This window comes from Protomyctophum bolini, assembly GCF_963924005.1.
Source record: "Protomyctophum bolini genome assembly, chromosome: 10".
NCBI classification, from domain to species: Eukaryota; Metazoa; Chordata; class Actinopteri; order Myctophiformes; family Myctophidae; genus Protomyctophum; species Protomyctophum bolini.
The window spans coordinates 30,526,212-30,537,028 of record NC_137871.1 but is presented as its reverse complement, the minus strand read 5'-3'; the positions used below and the strand labels follow the sequence as shown (position 1 = coordinate 30,537,028).

General features: G+C 44.6%; 1 protein-coding gene across 6 annotated transcripts in view; it reads right to left on the bottom strand.

Moving 5' to 3' along the window:
- map7d3 (MAP7 domain containing 3) overlaps positions 1–10,817 on the bottom strand; it is a 42,140-nt gene that overhangs the window by 4,525 nt on the left and 26,798 nt on the right. For all 6 annotated transcript variants that reach the window (XM_080773880.1, XM_080773881.1, XM_080773884.1 and 3 more), the window contains 8 exons: positions 6,209–6,339; positions 5,823–6,079; positions 3,877–4,006; positions 3,339–3,624; positions 2,856–2,909; positions 2,667–2,760; positions 2,301–2,490; positions 26–291 (listed from right to left, as the gene is read on the bottom strand). In XM_080773880.1, the coding sequence (XP_080630006.1) occupies positions 26–291; positions 2,301–2,490; positions 2,667–2,760; positions 2,856–2,909; positions 3,339–3,624; positions 3,877–4,006; positions 5,823–6,079; positions 6,209–6,339 (1,408 nt within the window). The remainder of the gene's footprint in view (positions 1–25; positions 292–2,300; positions 2,491–2,666; positions 2,761–2,855; positions 2,910–3,338; positions 3,625–3,876; positions 4,007–5,822; positions 6,080–6,208; positions 6,340–10,817) is intronic.

Genomic DNA, 10,817 nt, shown 5'->3' with positions numbered 1-10,817 from the left:
TATGACAAACTAAAATCTGTCTTACCGGACAGGGCTTCAATGGGTTGACTAGAGGAGTGGAGGTTGCCGACGGCAGAGCCCTTGTCCTCAAAGGCTACCCTGGGCCCGTCGGGACCCGTGTCACAGTCCACGTCTCCGGCCTCGATGAGGGGTCGACCCTTGCCATGGACGTTGAGGTCGATGAGCTCTTCGAAGCTCCACGGTTTACCGTTCAGACCAGGGACCACCTTGTTGGAGTCCACCTCGTTAAGGAACTCCGAACCTTCCACCAGGCGACTCTGAGGCACTGGCCTGGAGAGAGGGAGGACAGAAACCTATCATCACCAAATGACGACATGAAGACGGCCTATGGTCGATATAAATACAACTCTTAAGCAATTTCCATATATTTCATAGAACTTTATAGTTTCATAAATATTAACACAATTCATGTCTCGTGGAGGACGATGAGGATGATGGTGTCAGACTTATTTTTCCTGCTGAACTTAACCTATGACCTGAGGCAGATTTTCAGTGGAGCTCAACCTTTTTCATGCCAAGGACCCCCAGAATTATCTGTATTTGGCTGCAGACCCCCCATCTGAAAATATGTAGTACCCCCCAGAAGCAAAGATTTGAGCTAAAACTGTTTGCTCTGAAAGAATATATATTCAAAGATTTGTGCCACATTTTCAGGATTCTTCAAAAATAGCAGATCTACAAGTTCATAGTGTGGCAGCTTGTAGATCTGCTATTTTTCAACAGCTAAAGTATGACATAATGCTTAAAACTCCCGTCCTGAATGGGTTAATGCCCTACTTCATCATACTACGTAGCCGATCTACAAGCTCGAAACGCAGTGCGATGTGATGCGCTTTGAGCTCGTCGATCTGATAATTTTGCTATTACACCAGCCCCTCCTATGCCCAGCTTTGTGTGTAGCACATTTGTGATGATTTGATTGTCTGAGCACGGAATGTGATGTATGATGATAAGAGCGCCCCCTCACGTCACACAAGTGTGATGTTTTTTTGGCGATATATTGTATGTATGGATGGATAAATGCATGAACCCTCGTGTCCCTATTCTGGGCATGTCATAATAGGTTCAGCAAACCAATCAGCAAAGATTGCTCACAATGCATTGTAATGTGAGTTTATGTGATACATTGTGATCGGAAAATAGATTTGGTGTCGAGGGATACAAAGGAGGAGATTAAAGGGCCACTTCACCCCTTTTGAAAACAGATCTTATTTTAATGATTTCGTTTGGGAGACAAGAAACACTTTCCTGGGGTTTTTTTTATGTGGGTAATATGTGTCATTAGATATTTCAGTATTTCAGAGTGTCCATGAGCACCATGATGTCATGGACACTGGGCTCACTTATTTCCTAGACTACATGTTGTCTCAGTAAGACAGCCCTCCCCCTATCTACAAGGAGGAGCAGTGGACCAAAGCATTATGTCAATTGTAGTCCAGGAAGGAAGTGAACCCAGTGTCCATGACATCATGGAGCCCATGGACAAACTAAAATATGTGGAAGTGATCAACAATGAAACTGCCCATCTAATTGATGCAGAATTCTAAAACTATAGCAGATGCTTGGCTTTTGAAAAATACTTAGCATTTGCATCACCTCACTTCAGTATATAGATGCCAGCTGCAGACACCAGTGAGTAAATTTAATGTTTATTTCCGCTAATTTAATGCAAATGTATGTTAAATGGTGTGTCTAAGCATAGGGCAGCATGGGTGATGTTTCTGTCCTTTTTAATGTGCCAGCTGGCCAGATATTTGTTATACAGAAATTTGTACTCATTTATTATACTAACTAAGCAGCCCACACGTTTTTGTACCCTGAACCACCCGACCTGAAGGCGAACCCACGCATCACTAATACGGAGTGAGAGATGGAGGTAGTGAGTGTGCAAGGTAACTGTTTTAGCAGAAATTAAAGTCAACAGTTTACCTTCTGTGTTATAATTATATGTAATTATATTGAATTATCCAATAAGTATGTTAGAAATGCAATCTCTGGACACATCTGTAAACACTGGATACAAGGCAAGCACATTATCAAGATCTCATTTCACATTTCCTTCATTGGGAAAGTCAGGGGTAACAGGGAAAACGTCATCTTTTGCTGTTGCGATTGCTTTAAACCAGGACAGTTTATCGTGTTTAAGACACAAAATGCGCCGACCAGGGAGTCTCCAGTTTGGCCAGACCATTTGCTGACCATTATAAAATAATAATAATCGAACACTGCTCTGCCATTCTGCCAGGGTGCATGTGAAAGTGTTGCAACTTCAGTCATACCTCACTGCCTGAGTATCATCCGCACGCATGCCGTTATTATTCTCTTGGTCATTGGCCTCTGGCGTTCCATTCACACTACCCAGAGGCTCCTCTCGTTCTCCCATTGGCTCGCCGGACGACAGGCCGCGCTCATCTCCGTCGACCACCTCTGTGTCCATGGTGACGTCGCCCATCTGCTCCGTGTCGATCTCTGAAAAGACAAAAGAGGGGAAGATGAGTCATCACGAGTCACGCAGAGATTTCTGCCGATGCAAACAGACGAGCCATTCATACAAAGTGTATGCAAATACACACATACTTTAAATATATGCAAGCAACTAGGGTTCAGATGTAGCAGAATTGCAAGAAAAGCACACGGACACATACCCCTGTCGTCGTCATAGTTCATCTGGTCCTCGTCATGGTCCTCTCCGTCGTCCTCCTCGTCAAGGTCCTCTTGAGCATCCTTATCGTCGTCTCTCTGCAAGGGGAGACAGACGATGCATCAACAAACTGCACGAGCACCACCACGAGCTCATTATATCAAGAGATACTCGGCTGCCATGGCGACCTCACCTTCAAGTCGTTTTGGTCCCCTCTTCTTGTTCTCTTCATTATCTCCTCTATTCTCTGAAAAAGGTTGTGATCGGAATATAAATTATTCACTTCACTTGGTGCAACACAATGCTATAAAGATGACAATGAAAACTTTAAACCGTTTGATGTGAGAACTTCGGCCAAATTACATTTAATGTTCCACCATCGAGTGGGTAAAACCAAATTACAAATCTCCATTTCCTATTTGAGTCTATTTCCTATATCAGTCCTCACTATCGTAGAGTAAAGCCCAGCAGTAAAGCCCAGCAGTTCTGCTATTTTCAGCATGCAACCTAGCATAAAACTGGATCTCTTGTCCATACTAGTCCCTCTAACATTTTAGTCTAGTTTTTATTTATTGACGAAATTGTCAATACATAGTCATCATAGATTCGTTTTCATCAGTGACAAAAGGTAGTCGACAAACATTTTTCGTCTGCTTCCATCCATCCATTTCCTCACCTTTTTCCTCTCCATGCGTTCCTGCTGGTTCTGCTTCTGGACGCGCTCCCGCTCCAGGCGAACCAGCTCCGCCTCCTCCAGGGCCTTGGCCTCGGCCTCCTCGCGCTCCTTCTGGAGCTCCTCCTGCCTCTGGGCCTCCTCCACGGCCTCCAGGGCCCTCTGCTCCTCGGCCAGCACCGCGTCCTCCTCCTCCCGAATCTTCCTCTCCTCGGCCTCACGAGCCTCCTCCTCCAGGCGCTTGAGGCGAGCCTCCTCCGCCAGGCGTTTCTCCTCTTCCTGTCTCAGCCTAAAAGACGGTGTCAAGAAGAAGAGCTCGAGGTTACGACCGGGGGGAATTAATCGAGCGAACGTCATCTCTAAACTGAGAAACCATTTGGTTTCTCAGTTACAGTATGTTTTCCCATTTCCAGTTAAAACCTAATATTAAGGGCACTTTCCACAAAGCACAAAGTGACGCTCTATGAGCTCGTATATCTGCTATTTTGTTTTTAATCATGCGACACACACACACGGCAGGTTTCCATGGGTAAAAGTGCACCTCTCCTCCTCCTCCTTCTGTATTCTGAGTTGCTCCTCTCTCTCCTTCTGCTCTCGCATAAGTCGACGGTTCTCTGCCAGGGCCTTGGCAGCCCCAGCGGCCGTGTTGGGGCCCATCGCGGCCTTGGAGTCTGAAAAAACAGAGAAAGAGATGAATTAGTTGAAGCAACGCTCTGTACCAATTTCGAAGTTGAGTTCATATTTTAGAAATAGGTCATCTTTTACTCATGGGGACAACGCCCGTCACAAGTTGATCCATGTAATTTGTCCATGTGCGGTACGTGCTTTCTTTTCTTCAATGGAAGAAATTCTGTTGTCAGCCAGTGTAAAAACAGTCATTACGATGGCATCAATACATTTTAGTCGACTAAAACAACTGTAGATTTAGTCGACTAAAATCCTATGATATTTAGTCAACTAAAACTAGATTAACACTAAAACATTCCAGGTGACTAAAATGTGACTAAAACTAAAATCAAAATTTTCTGCCAAAAACAACACTGCTACATTGGATTGTTACGACATTATCGCTGATAATAGAATCCTCTATGGAGGAAAGGGATCGGATTTTTACTTCCGGAAACTCTCTGCAAAGGTCTACACTAGTATAGAGCGCCGCAGTCCCGCCCCCTTTCAGAAAAGCGAGTGGCCCAGGAAATGAAACCCCAATGCATTCTTCCATCGGCACTTCTAATATAATTTATTTAAAGACGGTTACGCCGCGGACAAAGCCAACTCGGATCGTGACAAATCATGACAATGAACACAATGTTTTGGGCCGATCAAATAATTTATAAGACGAAAAACAAAACAAATAGTGTTGTCTCCTGACTTTCTTTTCTTCTTTCTAATGATTTGATCGGCCCAAAACATTGTGTTCATTGTCATGATTTGTCACGATCCGAGTTGGCTTTGCTTGCGGCGTAACCGTCTTTAAATAAATTATATTAGAAGCGCCGATGGGAGAATGCATTGGGGTTTCATTTCCTGGGCCACTCGCTTTTCTGAAAGGGGGCGGGACTGCGGCGCTCTATAGTGTTCAACAATGTCATGCCAATAATAGGTAATAGTTGTGTGTGCAGAGCATGCTTCTGTCCAGGAGGTGGCAGTGGTGGTTACAGCTGCATTCATTCCTGTGACAGGATGTGTCTCCAGCTGGGAACTAATGGCTCCCCTGAGACTTTACTGCTAACTGACCTGTTGCCACGTCAGTCTCAAACACAAACCAACCACATCACAACAAACACGAAAACACCAACACATGACTGAAAGGGGCCTGGACATCAAAACGGACTCTGGGATAATGCAGTGCTTGTAGCCATACAAAACTGACCCTATTCCTTGTAGGCAGCCCAGACAGAAAGCTCACACACCTTTCTGTCAACATGCATAACAAGCGCAAACATCCTGGTCAGCGCCATAATAATCCCTCGTGACAGAGGGATTCGTAGTGGCATGCAGAACCTATATGTCAGCAGACCATGCATTGGGCTTGGCCCAATAAGCCACAAATACAATGGAAGGAAGTTGATATGAACAAACGAAGCCGACGGAAGCCACGGACTTGAGACAAAATACTGTTTATAAAAATAAATGTTGCCTACATGTCTTCTGTCATTGGCAACACATTATCGTAGTAATGAGAGATGCTGTTTGTACTGAGGAAACGGTCAGTATTAATTAACCACTTAAACGAACATATTTAGCTGCATGACGAATGGTGAAAATAGCCGATCTACCAGCTCACAAGGAGGCGTATCGCGACCCGTGGACCTTTTAGATATGCTATTTCCACCTTTTCTCACACCTCTGTTTAAATTGTATTTGTTTTGCCTATACATGTCTGTCACAAGTTGATGTAATTTGTCATATGTGTGGTTCCAGCCCTATGGAATGCATGTGCTAATCAGGTTGAAAGTGGTTAAACCACAACCCGTCTTTCCTTACCGTCTTTGTCTTTGGTCTTACTGGCAGTGGCCGAGGGGGAGGCAGAGGGACTGGGACTGTTCTCAGCAGACTGAGGGGCCACCGCCTGGACAGGGCACAGGTCCCTTGGCTTGGAGTCCCTCTTGCGCAGGGTGGGGGGTCCTGTAGGGGTCAGAGATGGTTTCTGGATGGGTGGCGGTTTAGCCGACGTGCCCTGGGATGGGGATGGAGGCCGCTGTTTCCCAACGGGTGAAGGGGGGCGATTGCGGGGACTTTGCCTGTGAGAGAGGTAAAAAGGAGATGTACACGTTATGTTCGTCAGGATGGTCACATGGTATCCAGCCACAAAACTCAACAAATCCTCCAGGCTGTTGCATTACAAGGAGGGTTTGGGGGGGGTGTCTTACTTGGCTGCTGCTGGGGAGGGCGTCCTCTTTGGGCTGGGGTTAGGGGCTGGCGAAGGTGAGCGGTTGCGTCCCAGGGAATTGGAGGGGGAGGCCGGACGCTTGGCCACAGGCGATGTAAACCGTTTGTCCTTCTGTATTTCCGCAGAGACAGGGGAGGAGGAAGAGCAGAGGAGTGAGAATACATAATACTTTCACTTTCAGTCTTAGCCGGGATCAGTCTTAATACGTTGAGAACTCACATGGCTAATCCCCCAAATACCTCCAGGGATTAGAGCCATGTCAACAGGCACTTTCATAAACAAACATTTATATGTTATGTAAGTAAATTGTTAGCGACATTGGAGAGGGATCAAGTCTACACACACGGCCATAATCACAGGTACCGACTACCAGCCACAGCTCACTCACTGCAGTGAAATCGCCTCATAGTCAGAAACCCGGTCACCCAAAATGTGAGAGGACCTGTGATGTCATGCCATTGTTTTTTTCTATTAATTTTGTTATTAAGGTCCACATAAAGAGAGGTCTGCTCTGCCACAAAGATTGCGAAAAGGGGACATTTTTGTATAATGAAGCATTTCTTTTTGAACTTGTGATGCGACTTTTTTCTTTAGGTCCTCAGTAGGTTGTGTAGGCAGTCAATAAATGCTTCCCAGAAACGGAACACGTGTGAACAACACCAAGTCAAGAATTTCCCTCGGATGTATAAATAATCTTGGATGTAGAAAAGTAGAAACTAGCAGCATTAAAATGGAAACTAATAAATGGCAGCAAATCCTGGAGGTGATGGGAGCAAGGGAGAGATCACGTCCTCACTCGTGACAAGGAACAACTGTCTGGAACTTCTAGAATGCCAACACGGAAAAGTGACCGTATCATTTGATTCACGAGACTCGGTGACTCAGTCCGTCTTCCCTGGCCTCTCTACAGCAGTGCAGATCTGATGGTTTCAAATAACCCTGCTAAGGCGTGGTGGACATTAGGTGGCCATGTTGTCAGGCTTCTAATTCATCTATTTTTAATGCTCATGTGCCAAGCACTCAGCCGGGGCACGACAAGGTCAGCCACAGACACAGGGAGACATATGTACAGTATTATAGCATCCTACAGCATGATGACCCTCCAGAAGATGTGAGATACACACTGGTCAAATATATACATTTTAGGTAACATTTAGGTGTGTTATTCAGATTAGACTGGGCGAACCTTGCTGTACGTCACCCCCCTGTCTCTCCTCATTCCCCGTCTGAAAATAGCTGGTGTAATAGGGCTCAAGTGGTGAAACTGGTCGCTTCTTTTGGGCTTGTTTTCAGAGACTTGGTCGCTCGTTTCATTCACAGTATCCAGCATACCATTTTTGCCTAGCTTTGCTGTGGATCGATTGGTATAGGAATTGAGTTGAGATTTAGAATATGGTATCTAGTTGAAATGTGCAACGGGCAAATGTCTCTGGCTTATTTAGGCCTGCAACAGTAGTCAGCCCTGAAACACGACAAGCCCGAGTCGGGTCGGTGGAGATCCGGCTTTAAAGAATGATAGTGGCTTAGGAGGTAGAAGGTTCCCGGGTTCATCAATCCCTGCAGGCTTCTCCTTGCTTAGTCAAGTGTCCTTGAGCAAGATACTCAACTTAACTCCATAATGGTCCTGATGAGCAGGTTGGTTAAATGGTAAATGGTGCATTTATATAGCGCCTTTATCCAAGGCACTTTACATAGCATTACATTCACCCATTCACACACACATTCATACACCGATTGCAGCAGAAGCCATGCAAGGTACCAACCAGCACATCAGGAGCAATTTGGGGTTCAGTGTCTTGGTTGGCACATTGGTTGTGCCTTGAATGGTTTCCTGGTGTGTGAATCTGTATGTGAATGTAATGCACAGTCTAATGTGCTTTGGGAGAAAGCCCAATATAATTGTACCATTTACCTCTTTAACATTGGGACAATTCTGGGAATGAGTTAATACCGTTTAGCAGTGGCAGCGGCTAAAATGTTGACCTGGACTTCATTGTCTAAATTTGACCAAATTATAACAACATGTTGGAGTTTAAACGGACAATGACTGCACCAGTAATTGGCATCATCTTGAAATCACAGACAATGTATAATTGCCAAATGAGCTCTGCTTCTCACACGTTTTAAGTGACTCTGGATAAGAATGTCTGCTAAATTCCTAAAATGTAATTTCAATTGCATCCATTTGACTGGCAATTGGGATAATTTTAATGTAGAGAATAGACATCTCTGCATCATATTTTATTTACAGTCAAAAAGGGCATTGGCAATGTGGAAGTCTAGGTGACCCTCACCCATCAGATGTGCCCCCAACACAGACAGAGCCACATCACTTTAAAGGACTCCATAGCCCATTAATTTCCTCACCTCAAAACACTAAAAAGTATACTTTGGGGAAAGGGTCAGCAGTAATGTGACTCCAAATCACTGGGCCAAGCAAGCATGCAATACCTTCTGTTTCTGACAGAAGTCGAGACAGTACGTGAACAACCCCATAGCCACAGGCCAACAACACAAGGCCCGAGGGTCAGGGTGTGGTTCTACTTTGCATGGCCTGACCTGTTCCTACAGCAGTCACCAGTGGATCCCATTGTCTCTGGGTGGGACAAAGCAGTCGTTCATGACACACAGGGGAACAGTTAGGCAGAAAGAGCCAGGCACCATGTGCCTACTGACTGAAAAAGAAAATCCCCACAAGACCCAGCGTGCTTGCCCGTTTTTCCTCCCGGAATTTTCCACAGTGATGGGATGGGGGTCAGGGCAAGAGACATGTGTCCGATCGCGTCAGATGATCCCTGCATAGCCTACAACAACTTCCTTGAACCAAATTCACTGTAGTAGCCTTTTCATGAATTATATTTGTACTTAGGCAGGCTGTCGGGGAAGCTTATAATAGAGAAATTCCAAGTTTCAACAACACCAAAGTAGTAGTAGCGGTTGTGAATTAGAAAACTGGACATTGAATGTTCTCTTTATCCTCGTGTTGTGCTTCCGTTTGCCAATTATTATTTTTTTGTTGTTGTGCTTCAACTTCAGTGCCTTGACTTCTGTGTGCGCTGACCCCACCCGCCTGCTCCTTCCCAGCCCTTCCCACCCCTCACTGAGGGACGGGCAAGCAGCTAGGCCTGATCACAATTATTTGAGCTAACTTTCGATTCATCTGCATAAGAGTAGCCGGATGAAATTAACACTTTTGCTCCTATTAATAATTATCGAGTTACACAAGTTAATTGATGTAGAAGAGCTTCCCTCCTGATAACAAGTTACACGAGTTATGTAAGGTGGTAGTAGCAGTAGTAGAACCAGTAAGAAGCTTTAAGGAGCGACCGCAGGGCTGAGACACTCTACCGGAATAATGTAACTTCATTATGTCAGCACTGTCATAGAAGTTTCATTTTAAAATGTCTCATATAAGCTTTGTGGTGCAAAAATAAATAAACTGTCTCAGCGATATTGTCAGGGAGGTGTCTCTGTCGTCACAACAGTCAGTGATATTTGATAGTGTCTGTTTATAGCGAAATTTGTAATAATTCGACGGCAGTAACATTAGCGATCATGGGAAGTGGATGGGAAAGTCCCTGGCAGTCAAAAAAAGGTGATCTTTATCTTGGCAAGAAACAAACTATTTTATAAGAACAATATTGATATAACTAAGAGATTCGACGAGTTAGCTACATTTTCTATACCGAGATTTAGAAGGAATAAGAAAAATCGTGATGCGACATTTCCTGGTTTAAACTCCAGAGCTGAGTAGCTCACACTTTCTGGAGTGGGTGGTGGCTTTACAGGCTTCTGCCGGCGTGCGTGTGTGTGTGCGTGCTTGCACGTTCGTAGTGGCAAAACACGTGTTGTGTGCGCAGCATTACATGAAGAGCGTGATGTGACAGGAGCCTGTGAAAGGCTTGAGCGTTAGCCTTACTGCACAATTGCATAGTAAGTGCGACCTGTGGTCGCAATAAACATTTTGACCTCCGTGAAAGTGCAGCAGAAAAACTGGTTTTCCCTATGACCACCATCTGACGGGGCTGTTTTGACAGGCAAATGTACGAGGACATTTGCATATAAATCTGGCATTGGTGCCTTGGATTCAGTTTCCTTAAGCATGACAATCCTTGTCCCATGTCCATCTAAATAGCAAAGGCCAAGGGATTTGGTTATCATTGATGCGTTTTTCATTTTGTCCGGGCTAAGACTCTAAGCTAAAATGTGACACGTGTTATTAGTTCAAAATTGGTACAAGCTGTGAAGGGGTCAAATCCAAGCACTTTCCAGTTACTATCGACTGAGAATTGACAGGGAATTTTCAGCACCTCTCAAAACATTTCTGTTGAACTGCGTTATGGCCATTTCATTTATGCTGGCGATAAAGAGGAATAAACATACAATTTTTAAACATCACACTGATTTACAGCCTCCATCTTATTAAATCATCTGTATTCCAACTGGTTGACATTTTTCTTGACTCCCATTTGTCTCAATAAAACTGTCAGCTGGACCATTAAAAAAAAAGTGATTCTCTTATTTAAAAAAAAGAATGAGGCATCTGCAGTCGGATACAGCCTTAAAGGCTACGGGTCTCATTCACTACC